Raw genomic sequence first — 18,594 nt, 5'->3', positions numbered from 1 at the left:
ACAAAGCTTCTACAATGCCTACTCCTAACTCACTCAAGTCATCAAGTTTGGACTGTAAAAGTACCTCAAATGATGCCCTGGCAACCTGCCAGAATTTTCTTCTCCTTTCTTCACCCCTCCAGTCTTTCTTCCAGTTTGCCCATATATGCCTAGCACACCATCTAATTTCAGCATTTGGCAATACATCAATAAGTGCAAGATGAAGACCCTGTCAAATAAAGAACATTTGACATACAACAATGTTAAATATTAATTACTCCAAAAATGAAGAAATAAATTTAACAAATAATATAGTAATACCTTTTGCATATCAGACATCACTGTTAGTCCTTCACCTTCTGTAAGCTCCAAATCATGTTTGATGCACTTGAGAAACCAAGACCATGTGTCCTTGGTTTCTTTATCAACTACTGCCCATGCTATAGGGTACATCTGATTATTTCCATCTTTGGAAATGCAAGATAACAATTCACCTTTACATACACTTTTAAGAAATGCACCATCTAAACCAATAATCCTTCTACACCCTTCTTTCCATCCAATTTTTAAGGAACCAAGACAAATATAGATGCTCATAAACACCTCTTTTCCTGGAATTGTGTTCTTGGATGTCCTAATAGATACAGTAGTTCCAGGATTTGTGGTCTTTAATTGCTCAGCATAATCATACAACCTAGCAAACTCCTCTCTGAAATCTCCCATATGTTCATTCATAACTCTCAGTTTTGCCTTTCTACAACTTGTCTTACTAACATACAAACCATATTGCTTTTGTATCAAAAACTGAATCTGATGTAGTTTGATGGTAGGCTCACTCATAATCCTCTCCTTGTAATGTTTACTAATCCAAATGGGGGTACACAGTTTGTTTCTTGTTCTTTTAAAACACTTATGGACAGGAAAATATGTTTTAACACTGAAATTTCCAGTGTTACCATCAATACTTCCAAGAATATGCCAAGGACAACCTTTTTTATTACACTTTGCCCTTATCCTTTCCTTCTCATTAGGTTTCAACTTAATATTAACACCCTTCTGAATAGAGTAAGTTTGCAGTGCCTCCCTGAACTCTATGTGATTCAAAAATACCATATACAGTTGAAATAAAACCTTTTTAGCAGTTGGATCAAAGTAGATCTTTGTACTTTCCTTCCTAGGTGCTAGATCTACCACTTCATCATTCTCAACAGGATCCCCTTCATCTTCACTAATGTCACTACCAGGATCTGAGCTATCAAAATAAGGGTCATCACCACCCAAATTGCCTTCAAATCTCCCCCTCTTCTCCTTATAAATGTCTTCAAAACCAGCATCTATACCTACAGGACCAGATGGTATCTCATCTAGATTTACTCTAGCAGTCTTTTCTTTAACTTGTTCTTGAATATTAGACTGCCTAGCTTGAAGCAACTCCTCATCCAAATCACTCAAATCATCAATATTTTCATCAATATCATAGAGTGAATCAGAATCAGAATGTTCTTCAACTCTAGGGGCAGGGGCTTGTTCTTCAACTAAAGGGGACTGCTCTTCAACTAAAAGGGGCTGATTTTGGTTTAAATCCCTATTTTCATTTTCATCAAATGGTTGAGATGAAGACACATCAGCCCTATCTATTTGTGGGGAGGATGACAGATCAGCCCTATTTTTGTGTGGGGAGGAGGACACATCAGCATTATCTTGTTGTGGAGATGAGGACACATCAGCATTAGTGCTAGGCAATACAAGTATCTCCTCTACAACTAAAGGTATACTAATGGGATGTACAACATATACATCAACAAAATCAGCACCCTTCAAACCATTCAGAAAGTTTAAAACATCAGAATCAGTATTTAACATGTAAAAAACACCCTTCTTGTTGACTCTACATCCAAATGTCTCAACATTTTCAACACCCAATTCCATTGCTATTTTATGAAATAACATAATATGCAACTCATCTACATCTATATTAATCTTTTCAACACTACTGATTCCATTGACATACCTTAAAGTAGGATTAGATACAAAACAGCCCCCATAGTGAAATTGAAGTGTCACTATAGTTAAAGCCATGACCTTACGATGCCTGTAAAGTCAAAAATAATAACTACAGTTAAACCATAAACTTACCATGACTGTAACACAAAAATCCCTAATTTTTTTAAGGAAATAATGAATTGTTGTAACAGTTAAAGCCATTAACTTACCATGACTGTAATTGATCTAATAATGCTCAACTAACACTATCAATACCCAAGACAATTGACCAGAAATAAAATATTAATTTTAGTTGAAATTGGGATTTTACGAATAAACCCTAGAATCTACTCGAATTCACGAAATATGCCATTGAAGTCACTCAAAGTCATACATCAACTAAGAAAGCATATTACACTAATATTACATCTAAACCAAAGTAAAATCCCCAAAAAATTTCAGAAAATCGACCCTAAAATCAAACAGATACGCGCGAGAAAATGAAAAAGATCAGAACTAACGCAAAAGGCAAGAACTTACAACGAAAATCGGAGTGGAACTGGGCTTCAACTGAGCGAAGGTTTGGAGGAAAATCACAGATGAACGTCGTGGAGAGGAGAAGAGAAGAGGAGAAGAGGAGAAGTGTAAAAGTCACGAAGGTTTGAAAAATTTCGCCGGAGTTAGGACTATTCTTAGTTTAAGGTGAGTCATTTGCCACGTGGAATATAATATCATACGTGGATTATTTTTTTTTCTTTTTGGCCAACGTGTACGTGTTTGTGCAACACGCTCCATACCACATCAAAAAAAGTGTTTAAAATGTTGAGTTTGGATGGGTTCAGGGGTCCAGATGATAAAAGGATAAGTATAAGGGTTCACAATACAAATAGATACAAGTACAAGGGTCCACCAGACCATTCTGCCAAAAAAAATAGATGTCGGAATGATTTACAGGGGAAAGTTTAGCCCAACAAAAAATGTTAACCAAAAATCTAGCCTTCTTGGAGCAGTTTGAAGTTGATAACCCATGCAAACATCTCTGGTTTCTTTTCGTCCAAATGCACCCGAAAACGCTTGCAGGGGCTATCTTCCAGATTTTCCTGATGGTTTTGTGAACTTCTTTTGAGTTCCAACTCAAATAGGCATATCAGATAGCGAACGAGATAGTCCACTTCAAATAAAAAAACACTGAGGAGCATATTCCAGATATACATAGCCACTGGAAGAATATGTCAATTATCATTCAATAACCTCCTTGTATATAGGCATTTAACGGCTTAACTCATCCCTATGCCCACTTACAACAGCGCAGACAATATCTCCAATGGATACCAGACCTATCATATCAACCTGATCAACAAGAGGAAGGTGCATAGATAAGTTTTGACATATTGTGTTAGAAAAATAGGAAGACAGAATTGAGAGAAAGTTTTGAAACGTGAAAAATCGTTGTTCCTAAAGAAATATCACATGTATACCGTTTATGGGAACATAGATAAGTTTCTTTGTGAGCCAAAATGTATACTGCAAATTGACAAGTCACTTGCAAGGGAGATACAATTAATAGAGGTTGAAGATGGCTATTCAGAAAAGTGTCTTATTTCAGGAATAGTTATCTCAGTTAGCATTTTCTAAACATACAATTAAGTTTTAAATGAAACTAAAATATGATATGGTAAATGAAAAAATAAATCCAAAATGAAAATAGCCTTTTATTTGAATGTCTGGTCCAGCCAGCACGCCCTGCATCCCAAGTACAAGTACAAGTCATTACACATACACCTGTTTATTAAATATGTCACTTGCTTAGTCAATGATACTTGACAGACTTCCATATCTAAACCTTCAAAAAGAAACTTTTCTCAAACAATACAGGACTTCCGCTTCTCAACAAACCAGTAAAAACTAATATTCTCAACATGTTGCAAAGTATTTAAGCAATTCTTCTTGGGTTGGATGCAAATACAGTAAATAAAGGGCTTGAAGTTTGAGATATGAAGCAGAAAGATACCACCTTTCATAAGTTGTGTCACTAACAAAACTTTAGTTTTTGGTGTGACCGTGATAAGCTTGTTTTGCAAATCCAGATGTACAAATTTGATATAATGTTATAAAATGTCACGTAGATTTAGCTACTAGAATGAAATTTGACAGGAAACATATTTCAATCCTGCTCATTTCTTTTATGAGAAGAGGCTATTAAGTTACCTCCTCTGTCATGACGTTCCCAACTGACTTGGATGCTCTTCCCCGTACTATGATTTTCCTGAGATGAGTTCAAGAGAGTTAATGTTAGAGAGGAGGAGAAAAGAGGGGCGGAGAAGAACGAGAAGAAAGTAAAGAAGTCATTGTTAGTAAATTGCATATAAAAGAAAACCACTATTTGTTCATTTGATCGGTAACACTAGTAAGTCATCCTGCAAACACTTGTCAGTAGAAAATGGAGATTCAAAACCTTTCAGCCTGGCAATTGTCTGTGTATTCATTTCCGAGAGCACAAATACAGAGTCGTATAAAGAGACTACTAAAACTGAGGGAATCATGACATAGACACTGAATACCAATAATGTTCCAGGTTTAATTTTTATGTCAAGACTCCAAGTAGCTTTATTTAATAATGAGTCACTCTCACAGCCAAGTCAAAGCAAGACAATGCAACAAGAAAATATTAGAATGAAAATTCATACACTTTAAGTGTACTTCATTACAATCATGAATCAGAAACAAAAAAATCACAGATATTCAAATTATTGTAGAGATGAGGTTAATATTATTTTTTCTTTTTTGAAAAAACATGATCACACTGAAAAACTAAAGAGGGAAGTAATTTGATATATGTTACTCCTATCTTATAATGTCCACAAGATTCAATATTTCATAGAAATAAGATTTCTGAGGGTGATTTTCATTCTATTTGATGCTATATCTGGGGTCCACATTAACTCAAACAAAAGTTTCCTATATCCCGTTAATGAGGTCCCTCACATTCACAACTTGGCTAACATTCTGGGAGGAAGAACAGGTGTGCTGCCAACCGAGTCAATACTTATCCTTGGGTGGTAGACTAACCTTGCGTTGGATGCATTACCAACTTATATGATGTCCATTTTTCGTGTTCCAACAAACGTGATGGATAGAATAGATGCTCTTAGAAGGAACTTACTCTGGCAAGGCAACTTGATACCAGGAAGACACATTTGGTCAATGGAAATCCATGATCATCAGAAAGAAGTATGGCGGTAACTGGTAAGGGAATCAAGAACCTGATAACTCAGAACCATAGTCTTTTGAAGAAATGGTTATGGAGGTTTGCCTCAAATGAACAATCTCTCTGGAAGAAGGTAATTACTCAAAAGTATGAAATGAATGGAGAATGGACAACCATATCAGTCACTACACCCACTGGAGTCAGTTTATGGAGGTCAATCAGAAATTTGGGGGCAAAAATCATTCATAAGTGCAGTCATCAAGTGGGTAACAGATTGAAAACATCTTTCTGTTCAGACAGCTAGTTAGGTCAACATCCACTAAAGCAACTCTTCCCGATTATCTTCAGCCTGAATCAATAAGAAGATGCCACTATAGGAGAAGTCTGGGATGCTCATGGCTGGAATCCAAGCTTCAGAAGACACCTTAATGATTGGGAGATTGATAACTTGGCAGAATTCTATAGCACTCTCAATCTATTCAAAGGTTCCTCCTCTCAGGAAGACAATCTTATATGGCAAGTGGATAAACAAGGGAGATTTTCAGTCAAGTCAGCTTACAAGGAATTCAATCATTCTAACAACCAGATTAGTTGTTGGTCATGGAAAGTTGGAACTAATCTGGAATGTCAAAATTCCTTACAAAGTGGCTTGTTTCACTTGGCTCATGGCCAGGAAAGTGGTCCTATCTCATGAAGGACTTAAGAACAGGGGCTTCCACCTATGCTCTAAATGTTATATGTGTGTCAGTGAGGTGTGGAGAAGAATCAGAGACAACCAACCATCTTTTTTTACACTGCAAGTTAACTGGACAACTTTGGAGGATTTTCCTTAATTTAAAAGGGATCATGTGGGTGATGCCAAGAGATACACTTGAAGTGTTGGAGTGCTGGAACAAATGTAGTACTCAGTCAAAACGGAAGGAAAGATGGAAGATTATCCCTGCTTGCATTTGGTGGACAGTTTGGAAAGAGAGAAATCAAATGTGTTTTGAAGAAATCATAGCTCTATCCAGAAACTGAAGATGAAGTGCCATGCCCTTTTCTATTTTGGGTGTAAACATGAATATATGGAGGACATAGAATCTTTTATTGATGTTTTAGTACATCTTGCTATATTCCCTTGTAAGTATGGACACCTGTAGTTACTAGTTTTTGTGCAGCAAATAGTTATACAAAAAATGTTACCTTCTCAAAAAATTAGAAGGCTACACATGCAGACATGATCAGGAACAATTTCAAAATTCAAAAACTAGTACAGAAAAGCAAGAGGCCGCATTGCCAACTCTAAAAGCCAGTCAAGAAGAAACTAATATCTTTTAGAAGTGATTGATACCTCATTCTCTAATTATTCCAGCAAATGATATAAGAACCATTCAGTCAATACAGATATTGGATTTACCAGGGAACCAAAAGAAAACAACCCTCATACACGTAGGAGTAGATTGCTTGTTCGTGCATCTTTTAAGTTCTTAGATTGCTGAATTTTCCTTCTTTATTTTTTTTCCTTTATAGAAATCATGTTAGAATATGAATAGGTTTATACAATCCTATTAGAATAGAAATAGGTTTACACAATCCTATTAGAATAGGAATAGGTTTACACAATCCTATTTAGAATAGGAATAGGAATACAAATAGAAATTAGAATAGTAAATAGCATCCTACTTGGTAAAGGATTGTATTCTAGTGTCTATAAATAGGGTCTCAATGTAATAATGTAAACATAACAACAATTCAATAATATTTTTTTTCTATATTTCTCACATGGTATCAAAGCCTCTACGATCTTGGTAGAAAATCAAAGAGTTTCCGCTGCCGGTGGGTGGCTATTACCCATATATACTGCCTGTTCGGCCAATGATTATGTTAGCAAAAGTTGGGTCACAGTGTGTCTTTCTGGTGACTATTTTTTCATATCTAATTTGTGTAACACCTTGCCATCATTCCGGTGACTACTTTCTTATATCTAATTTGTGTAACACCATGCCATCATTCCGGTGACTACTTTCTTATATCTAATTTGTGTAGCACCATGCCATCATTCCGGTGACTACTTTTTCATATTTAATTTGTGTAGCACTGTGCCATCATTCCGGTGACTACTTTTTCATATCTAATTTGTGTAGCACCATGCCATCATTCCGGTGACTACTTTTTCATATTTAATTTGTGTAGCACTGTGCCATCGACTACTTTTTCATATCTAATTTGTGTAGCACCATGCCATCATTCCGGTGACTACTTTTTCATATTTAATTTGTGTAGCACCGTGCGATCTTTCCGGTGACTACTTTTTCATATTTGGTTTGCGTAGCACCGCACCATCTTTCTGGTGACTACTTTTCATATTTAATTTGTGTAGCACCTTGCTATCCTTCCGGTGACTACCTTTTTTTGCATATCTTATTTGCGTAACACCGTGCATCTCTCCGGACTACTTTACCGTGGATTTTTTTGAACTACTTTCTTATATCTGAGTTGCATAGCATCATGTGTCTTTTCAATGACTCCTCAGATTTGATTTGCATAGTTCCATTCGTCTTTCCGGTGACTCCTCAAATCTGATTTGCGTAGGGTTGTGCCATCATTCCAACCCTACTTGTATAATTTTTCAGGTCATGCCATCATTCCAATCCTACCATATTATTTCTCCTTTTCAACGGGGTTGTTCCATCAATTCGAACTATCCTATACAATTTCTATTTTCTAGTTGGGTCGTGACATCATTCCGACCCTACCCATATGATATTATTTTGTTAGATTGTGACTACTTTTAGCCATCAAATCTAATACTCTGGTGTATAAACATGTTCCGATCAATTTTTCGGTGACTTTCTTCTCTAATATCGACTAGATTTTGAGCACTTACAACGACCGCTACATTATGAAGAAGTCTATGGGAGTTTAGTAGCCTTGTATGTTGATTACGTAAGTACTCAATGGTCTGAACAGTCTTTGCAAGTTTGGTTTGGGAAGTTCAACACTGTAATTTTATCACTCTGTGTTTTATCGGCATTATGCATCAAATTCAGTATTTCATGAGAAGATTAAGCACATTGAGATTGACTGACATTATGCATCAAATCAAATCCAGTATTTAATGAGAAGACAAACACATTGAGATTGACTATCAGTTTTGTGAAGTCGACTGATCAACTTGCAGTTATCTCACCAGGACCCTCATTGGTCCTCGTATTAATTACATATGTAACAAGCTAGGTACATGAATTGTATGCACTAGCTTGAGGGGGAGTGTTAGAATATGAATAGGTTTATACAATCCTATTAGAATAGAAATAGGTTTACACAATCCTATTAGAATAGGTTTACACAATCCTATTTAGAATAGGAATAGGAATACAAATAGAAATTAGAATAGTAAATAGTATCCTACTTGGTAAAGGATTGTATTCTAGTGTCTATAAATAGGGTCTCAATGTAATAATGTAAACATAACAACAATTCAATAATATTTTTTTCCTATATTTCTCACAGAAATCATGAGAAAACAAAAAATCAAAAGGGTGCCCTAAATGTCAGTCGGAAGAAATCTTCCGTATAGGTAGTTCCGTCCTGAAACCCATGGATCTCACTCTGTTCTCATAATTTTGTTTAAACAATCAAATAGTACAATAACAACTATTACATGTCAATCCCAAACCAGTTAGGACCCATTTCATTCTTCAAGATTCAAACCTAGCTATCATCCTGGGGTAAATAGAGAAACCAAATAAAACAGTTCCAGAGTGTAATCAAGGAAGAAAGATCTCACTCTCATCAGTGAAAAACCATTTCTTGAATTTCTATACACATAAAAAAGCATTTTGAAACCCTTTGATACTACCATGAGTTATGGGACGTTTCAGAGTATAATTTTTGGCTCCATATCCCAAAGAAGCCATTACACTGAACAAGAATTCTCAGATTACATAATTGTCAAAAAAGAATTCCCAGCTTACTCTGTCAAAGTATTGTAATGGATAAAAGTATTCTATCACTGCTGTTAAGAGTATCTATCATTATTAATGGTACTCCGGAAAAAAATATTCCCTGCTCAGACGGATCTAAGGCAAGGTGATCCAGTCTCGCCATACCTTTTTTTCTTGCTTCTCTTGTCATTGAAATATCTACAATTCCTCTCCATCCAAATAGACCATAAAATGAAGGAATAGCAATTTCATAGTGTTCATTGTCCCTTTGTGAAGCTGCTCGTTCCAGCTGTTTAGTGCAAGTTTAATGCATCCTGGCATGACCTGTTGGACACCAAAAATAGCACGAAACATTGTCCAGATCTGTCTAGTGAAGGTGCAGTCAAGCAGTAGATGATTTACTTATTCATGAGCACTTTCACACAAAAAGCATCTGCTGGCTGCTGCACAGAACAAGCTTCGGGAGTAGCGATCCAAGTGAAACAGGTGGCTTCCAGGGGTGCAATTGTCTTCCAAATTGTTCTCAATGGCCAGTCCTTTTGAATGCTTCCCATATTCCCCAAAAATTTCTAAAACATACTTTGACAATAAACTTGCCATCTTTCATAAACTTCCACCACAGTGAGTAAGCAAAAGCAACCTGATCATTGAGAGAGATAGCCTCAAATTTCAGCAGCAATTCATTTACATTTTCAAATTCCCAGTTAAATAGGTCCTTCACAGGACCAATGAACTTTCCTTTGACAATATTACTATTGTATGAAGATGTCAATTCCCAATAAGCATCCAGCACTCTTGGATCATATATAAACTTCCAAAAGTATGGTCTTAAATAATTTGAAAATGATGTTGACCATTCATCTATGGTATATCCTATCAGATTTTAACAAGTTTTATTTCAATTTCAGGACAGAAGGATGGAGTTGATCTTGTCAGCTCTGGTGTTCCATTTATGGATGATGTAGCAATTTTTAAGTTAAAGACAGTTGTCATCGATTAAAAAAAATAGATAGAAAATGATAATACTTGAAGACAACAATAAAAAGAATAACTGAAGATAACTAAATAACACTTAAAGTGATATTAACAGACTTATAATGTGTACACACAAGGAAACTCACCACTACTCCTTTTTGGGAAAATCAAATTAAGAGTGCAATAACATCTGATTTCTAAGAAAACAAAGACTGAAAAAAAACTCAAAATATTTAATTACCTCTTCAATAGGCCTGCCTAAAAATCTCAAGCAGCATCCTAAGTGCGATCAGCTTCTGCAATTGCATAGTATGCCATTTCTTTTGCATGGATAAAAGGGAAATTGTATCACAGTGATAGCATAGCCGAATAAACCAAGCGAAAGAAATATTCACTTCTTATTTTTCAAGTGAAGCTCGGGTATCATGTCAAGGACAAAAGGATTCTCCATTATAATGTTTACCAACAACTCAGTTGTAGATGCATCAAATGAGAAGCCTCTTCCGGTCATTTCCTTCGTGAAAGTTGTCATTTCACTAATTCTGCTGCACCTGAGGAATCCTTGCACCATAACATTGTAGGTGACATTGTCTGGAAAACAATTGTTGCCCTCCATTTTCCTAAGCATATCTTTAGCTTCATCTACTAATCCTTGTAGACAAAATCCAGTTATCATTGTAGTGTATGTTCTCACATTCGGAAGCAATCCCATTGAAGAAAGCTTCTCAAAAAGAGCACGAGCTTTGTCGAGTTTACCATTTTTGCACAATCCATTAATGACAACATTGTAAAATTCAATATCAGTATTTTCTCCCTGTTTTTCCAACTTATTAAAGAGTGAAATAGCTTCTTCAACAAGTCCATACTTAAAATAACCATTGAGCAAAGTGCCGTGAGTGTACAAATCAGGAATACACCTTGCAGATAGCATCTCAGCATAGATATTTTTAGCAGATCCAATTCTTCCGACATCAAACAGACCTTGCAAGATAGTATTGTAGATAAAAGTAGTAGGCTTTGGTCCCTTTTGAGAAATTTCACAAAACAATTGCATGGCCTTAGCCAATTTCTTTTTCTTACAGTATCCATTTATTAGTATGTTATAGCTAACAATGTTAGGCTCAATGCACTTACTTATCATGAAATCAAAAAGTTTCCTCGCTCCATCAAGTTGACCACTCAAACAATATCCATACATTATTGCATTGTAGGTGATTATATCAGGCTCTATACCTTTTTCAATCATGTATCCCATTACTTCCTTGGCATCTTCGACTTTCCCTTCTTTGCATAGTCCATCTGTTAGTATGTTGAAGGTGCGTACATTTGGATAAATATTAAGGTTTACCATCTCAGAGAACAAAGTCTTACACTTTTCCCATTCACCAAGCTTACACATACCATCAATTATTGAGTTATATGTAACTATGTTTGGAGGAATATCTTTCTGCTTCATCTCATTCATAAGATTGATAGCAGCATCTAAGTTTCCATCTTTACAAAGGGCATCTATGATGATGTTGTAGTTAATTAAGTTGGGCTTAGTGTTCCCTTGTTCCATTAACCGGAGCAAACTTAAAGTCTTCTCCGTATGACCCCTTTTACTAAGCCCATTCATGACGGTTGCATACATGACTTCATCAGGTTCACAAATCTTTTCTCGCACCAACTTTTTGAACAATTCAACTGCATCTTTGACCTTATTTTCAGCAAAGATTCCCCTTAATAGGGTGTTAAAGGTTACAACATTAAACGGAATACCATTCTTGAGGTAAATGGGTAACACCGAAAATGCACAATCAACACGATGCATCAGGCAATAACTATTAATGACAATATTTAAGATGACTCCATCAATTGGGATACCCAATTTCTGCATTTCTCGAAAAAGAGAAAGGACAGCAGAATAATGCTTCATATTTATCATAGTCTTAAATAATTTAGAGAAGTCAACAAGAGAAGGAAGACGGTTCATTGTAACCATTTGCTTAAAGAGAATCACAGCATCATCTAAACAGTTGATGTTAACCCCAAAATCAAATTTATCCATTGCAGAAATGGATTTATTACTATAAATTCTCACTGTAATTGCCGTAAAACAAGAATGAGAATTAGGAGACAAAGAGAGAGAAGGAATACCATTGCGCAGACAAAATCTCCTCATCTCCAATGCCAAACGAATCTCTCTCACTCAATAATTTTCAGCTCATGTGACCTAATTTTGCAGCAAACTTATGCGCTTTTTGCAATGACCCGCCATATCATCGCACCACGTAAGCGCCAGGTAAGTGCCACATCGACACAAAGTTTCCCATATGAGGGCTTGCATATGAAGGTGCTAGACATTTATGGAGAATTCCATCCTTCCAGGACCAATTTTGGATATGTAATTGGATTTGGTTTAATTGAGCGTAACTTATATAATTATTTGGTCAGATAATTGGGTGTAATGAATAAGTAACTCATTTAAGTGACACAATTTTATTTAGACCCAATTATATTTAAGAATAAAAATTAAATAATATCTTCTATTATTATTATTTTAATTATTTTTTTAGAAAATATAAAATAATAAAGAATCTCAATAAAACAAAAAAAGAAAAGTCTCAACAATTAACTTAACTGAAAATTTTATAATTGACATATGCATGATCAGTGTTTTAAAAGGCGGGTGTGTGAGGCGAGACATTTTATACAATATAGGACGAGGCGTAAGTCCTGAGACACGGGACGTAAATCCGATGAATCTACGGGGTGTAGTTTCATGTGTGTATATATATATATATATATATATATATATATATATGATGTATTAATATGTTCTAACACATATCAAGAATATTTAACCCATCTGAAAATATTTTCAGAAATATGCATAGAGCTAAGTTACAAGAACAAAACTTGCTTCATTCCAATGGTATAAAAATGCCTAAAGAAATGACTTGGTATAGTTGAAGGCAACTTAGCTTATACCAAATCAATAAGGGGGTTGTGATGTTTCTTAATACATGGTAATGTATTTTAATACATGGTATGCGGAATTTATATGCATTAAGCACTTTTTATGTTGTATAAAGGTCATTTCTTTTTAAAATACCTTTTGCATTTATGTATTCAAAATACTCTTGTATTCTTATCATTTTTATCTTATGGATTGCTACAATCAATTTTATAGATTTTCGGCTTACCGATAAAAAAGCTTTCTCTAAATTTTGTATAGATTTGTCCAGGTTGTATAGAGCTATGCGATGTTTCCATGCTCTTCTTCTTACTAAGTGTAAATGATATTGAATATTTTTCATTTTATGCTATTAGCATGAATATATATATATATATATGTAATTTTATAGTTTTATTACTAATAAAATAAGCAAAAGTAAACATTTCAATGATTTATGGTTTTTATTTGAGATAAGTATTAATAATCAATAATGAAGAAAAAGAGTATTAGAATTACTATTTGAGAAATATCATTACACCAATAATAAAAATATGACTTAAAGCAAAAAAAGGTTCAAAAAAATAAATTAAAAACGCCCGGGTGTACGTTTTTACTCCCAGGACTTACGTTTTTATGCTCGGGACTTACGCCTCAAATTTTAGGACTTAAGACTTATGGATCTACATCTTTAATTTACGCCTCGAAGTGTTTTTTGTACGCCTCGCCCTGAGACTCGCCCCAAAAACATTTTTAAAAGGCTTAAGTCATCTGCGGCCCCTTAAAGTTGTTCGCATAATTCACGTAGACACCTCAATTAGGACTAGTACCTATTGAACACTTTTATCTACCTAAAACATGTTCCTATTAAACCTTTTTCGATAATCAGTAACAAAGGTAAAGTGTGTGTGATACACTTGCTATGACGTGACAAAAATGACTAATTAAAAGATGACATGTGTCACTTGACCCCAACAACTATAGATTTATTTATTTTTATGTTAAAAAGAATGAAAATTATTTCAAAGAAATTTTATATTTATTTCTTAATAAAAAAAATAAATGAAACTCATTTTACTCAACCCCACCCTACTAACCCTCTTTCTTCTTCATCTTCTTCTCATCAATTTTTTTTCTCAAACAACAAAAACCTTCACTGCAAATTACTTGCAGATTCGATTTTTTTTAAAAAATACTTTGTATTCCTAATATGTGATGAGAGAGAAGATATTCAAAGAGATTGATATAATAGTGATGAGGAAGTTTGTCAATGGTTACTCATCCAGAAATCGATTGCAAAAAAAATTCGAAAGGACCCAAATTAATTTTATTAAAAATTATTTTTCATTCCTAATACGTGATAGAGAAAGATATTCAAAGAGTTGGTACAAGAGTGATGAATAAAGGAAGTTTGCCAATGGTTAATCATCTTGAAATCTATTGTAAGGAGAAATCAAGAGGACCTAAATTAATTTAGCAAATTATTTGATATTGTTTTTGATAAGTTTAGTGAGTTTACAATTTTGTCTAAATGGTAATATTTATTCGGAGGTGATCGAAAATGGAGATGGAACGTCGACTTACTTTTTTTATCCCAATGTTCAAAAATCTACTTTCGTTATTTTTCTTGCAAATTCAGTTACTTGATTCAATTTTTTTTATGAATATTGAAAAGAAATAGAAAAAGAAAAAAATAAAAAAAAATGGAGATTCTTTAGTTGTCTTTGAAAATTTAAATTTGGGGAAGAAGCTGACTTGAAGAGGGGGTAGGGGTGTTCTTTCTTTTTTGAATTAAGAAATTTTTTTTAAAAAAAATATTAAAAAATTATTTTAACTTATTTAAATGCCAAGTGTCAATTAAAGAAGAAAAAGTGTAAGTTTTTTTGAAAAAAATAAAAATAAAATAGTATTTCAAAAACCTTCACGCGCCCATAGGAAGTGAAAAACACTTATTTTGCCATATCAGCATTTTGTGTTTAATAGGTACATTTTTTGAACAATTTAATTGCTCATTAGGTAATAGTCCTAGTTAAGGTGTCTAAATGAAATATGCGGACAACTTTAAGGGGTCGTGGATGACTTAAACCTTTTTAAAAACACTGTGTATGACTAATAATTATAAGTTATGACATTATTCTTTTCTTTCAAGTTATAACAATAAAAAATTGCAGGTTCTAACATTTTATTTAAATAAAAATGATTTAAAACAACAGTAAAAATCATTTTATTTGAAAAATAAATAAGGTAAAATCGGATAAATTATTAGTAATTAATTTGAATTCATTAATGATAATTAGTATGTGCCATAAAACTAAGAGATTCATAAAAAAAAAAGGAATATTTGTTTTCTTTTTTTAACTCAATGCAGTTAAATTTCATTCAAAAATAGCTTTTTTTTTCTTTTGTTCAAATGTTTCTCTCTCTTCACAATTTTTTCTGTAATTAGTTGTCACTCTCAACTAGTTCTAAATCATTTTTATTCAATAATCTTCATTTACTTGTAATGGACGGCTTCTTATCAATATTAATAAAGTATGGTGGTAGATACGTTCCTTCAGGATAGTGTTTTTTTTACGATTTTTTATTTGTATTGTTATACTAATCAAACATAAAAAAAGAAATTAAGAACAGTGATACTGAAAATAAAATTATCAAATTTTTTTTGTGTATAATAAAATTTAATTATAAATGGTATACTGGTTATACCATTTTTGTAAGATTTTGAAATTATATTGGAATGAATTTGGTATACTGTTTACCTAATTAATGATAAGTAATTGTTAAAATTAGTATTATTTTTGTATTATATTGGCATGATTCTGCTGTGAAAAAATTACGACTTAGATGAAATAGTTATAATGTTAATATGAAATATGTATGAAATGTGTACACTCCATTCTGGCGTTTTAAAAAAAATAAATGAATAATGTTATATTTTGGTACTCCATTATTATTTGGTATGTTTGTTGGTTAAAAAAACTATATAATTTTTTTTAGGCTTAAGTCATTCATGGTCACCTAAAGTTATCCGCATATTTCACTTAGACACCTCAATTAAGAGTTGTACCTATTGAATACCTGTCTTGTTCAAAACATGTACCTATTGAATAGGTTTTGATGACATGGCATCATAGGTGTAATACACCTCTGAGAAGCGCATGAAACAAAAAAAAATTACTTACAGACCAATCACAAAATAACACGTCAACATTCAAAAAGTAAAGCAAACATTTCAACATTAAAAAAAAATTCCTAAAATATGTCTTCTTCCCCAATTCCAAACCACCTTACTGCATTTCCTCCTCACCAGTCACCAGCTAAATCGTTTTGCCACCTTCCCCTGCCACGCACCCTTTCTATATTCTCCTTCATTTTTCCTTTCTACTATCATTCCACCACCACCAATATCATATTTGTTATCTTAGTCGGAAAAGTATTCATTAAATAAATAGCAGTCAAAATTAAAAAAAAAAATCAAAAAATTCTAACATTATAAAATGTAGAAAAATTCAAAGAGTTGAATATGTAGGAGGGAATTTAATCAAAAAGAATAAAAATCAAATTGGTAAAAAAAAACTGTGAACCTCCATTTTTTTCGGCAAGACTACTTCGTATCTAAAATTATTTCCTTTGAAATTGTTAAAAAATTCAAGCCCTAAAAAACTCAAATATCAACAAATCTTAATTGATGTTTGAGGAAGACAATGAAATTGGAGAAATGGTAGCTATGGTGTTGATGGAAATCACCAAATCGGGATAGAAGGGAGAGGGTAGATAGCAAATATGGTGTTGATTTTCCTAATCACCATGTGGGGGACGCACTGAGGTGGCTGGTCGGCGGACTAGTTGCTACCAGAAATGTTCTGGGTGGGTGGGTGGGTTGTGTAGAGTTCATTGTTGCTTTTTTTTTTTACTTTAAAATATTTTCTTATAATATATTTTTATATTTTTGAATCCAAATGACATATGTCACAATTTAATTCGTCGTTGTGGCATGTCATCACGAGTGTATTTCACACACGTTTTTGTTTGATTGTCGAAAAAATGTCGAAGAGGTATCAACTCGAAGTGGTAGAGGTGTTCAAAAGGTACAAACCTTAATTGAGGTGTTCAAGTGCATTATACGGATAACTTTAAGTGGCCGTCGATGACTTAATACTATTAATTCCAAATTATAATGTTTTATGGTATGATTTATGGTTTGAATGGATTTTTTTGGCATTATAATGGAATGTAATTTGATAATAATAATAATAATAATAATAATGTAATGAATTTGGTATACTGTTAATTTAAGTTATTACAATTAATCTTTATAAGTTGAATTTATTTTGGTATTCTATTTTCATGATACTGGTATGAATAATTGATGACTTTTGAGTAAAAATATGTATGAAATGTGTGAAGAAGAATTGTATAAAAGTTGTATACAATTTTGGAAGGGCTAGCTGATGTGAAATTCAAAAGGTCTAAAATAGCATGCAGTAGATGTTATCGGGAGGGACACAACAAGATGACATGTTGTCACGACCCAAAAATGAACGTGATGACACTCGTCTTATCCCACCAAGATAAGTCAGCCTAAAACCAAATATCACAGAAATGCAGAAGTACGACAAATTGAAATCTCAAAATACAATAAGTGCCGATAACTAAGTCAACTTAATAAAACCCCCAAAATCTGATTGTCAAGTGTACAAGCCTCTAAAGTATTATAATTGATTCAAAAGAAAAACACAAGTCTCAAATGACATTGTTTCTAGAATAGAACAAGATAATAAATATGAGTAAGAAGCTCCGCTGAAACGACAAGCAACTACCTGACAAACCTCCATAAGAAGCCTCGAACAAGGAGAAGAGAAAATATCACGAAGGTTCGGACAAGTAACCTACAAAATTGTAGAAGCAAGGGGTGAGTACTAAACCACACGGTACTCCGCAAGTAAACTTCTAAACACAAGCTAAGGGAATAGAATACGGGTACTCCTACCACCCCAATCGAACCTCCACAACTACAACCTGCATAAAAATCAGCCTAACCTAACAGTTCACAATTTACATAGCACACAACCAACATCAATACTCTAACAATTACATATTCTCAACAACAACCTCAATAATTCGTTAATCACAAGTTCCACAAAAAGGCACTCACAAGATCAGCAACACACAAGATCAAGTTCACCAGTGATAAAGATGTGCAATGCAATGAAATGTAATGTCAAGTATAATGATTCATGTCTGACCTAATGATACACACCCACTGTCTCACAGTCCGGGACCCATGGAGGACATATCTATCCATGCATCCGTCGCGGCATACGACACAACCCTCGATATATAGTATCTGTTACGGCGCGCGACACATCCCTCAATAATAAAATTTGTCGCCACGTGCGACACTTCCCTCGAAATATAGTATCAGTCGTGGCGTGCGACACGTCCATCAAAATGGTTCATTCTTTTTAATTTCTTATTCTTTCTCAATTCACATAACATTTGTCACAACCATGTCTCAGAACAATACAAATGACATGTTCACATAAATAATGAGGAGATGACCATTTTCATAATAATGCAGA

At 33.9% G+C, this 18,594-nt stretch overlaps 1 protein-coding gene across 2 annotated transcripts; it reads right to left on the bottom strand.

Annotated features, from left to right (window-relative positions):
* Positions 1 to 2,897: 2,897 nt before the first annotated feature.
* LOC125875226 (putative pentatricopeptide repeat-containing protein At1g12700, mitochondrial) lies at positions 2,898 to 12,342 on the bottom strand. Of its 2 annotated transcripts, XR_007447354.1 has the most exons (4): positions 12,214 to 12,342; positions 9,265 to 9,739; positions 4,171 to 4,228; positions 2,898 to 3,312 (listed from the first exon to the last, which is right to left on the bottom strand). XR_007447354.1 is itself a non-coding variant. In XM_049556328.1 (2 exons), exon 1 carries the CDS (start codon positions 12,236 to 12,238, stop codon positions 10,466 to 10,468), a length of 1,773 nt encoding a protein of 590 aa, XP_049412285.1. In that variant the 5' UTR covers positions 12,239 to 12,325; the 3' UTR covers positions 9,293 to 9,739; positions 10,316 to 10,465. The 2 variants fall into 2 exon arrangements, 1 of the variants encoding a protein (XP_049412285.1); XM_049556328.1 differs by lacking the exons at positions 2,898 to 3,312; positions 4,171 to 4,228 and having other exon boundaries at positions 9,293 to 9,739; positions 10,316 to 12,325.
* Between the last annotated feature and the right edge of the window lie 6,252 nt (positions 12,343 to 18,594).

Source organism: Solanum stenotomum, chromosome 8 (assembly GCF_019186545.1).
Source record: "Solanum stenotomum isolate F172 chromosome 8, ASM1918654v1, whole genome shotgun sequence".
Classification (NCBI taxonomy): domain Eukaryota; kingdom Viridiplantae; phylum Streptophyta; class Magnoliopsida; order Solanales; family Solanaceae; genus Solanum; species Solanum stenotomum.
This window is presented reverse-complemented; position numbering and strand designations above follow the sequence as displayed.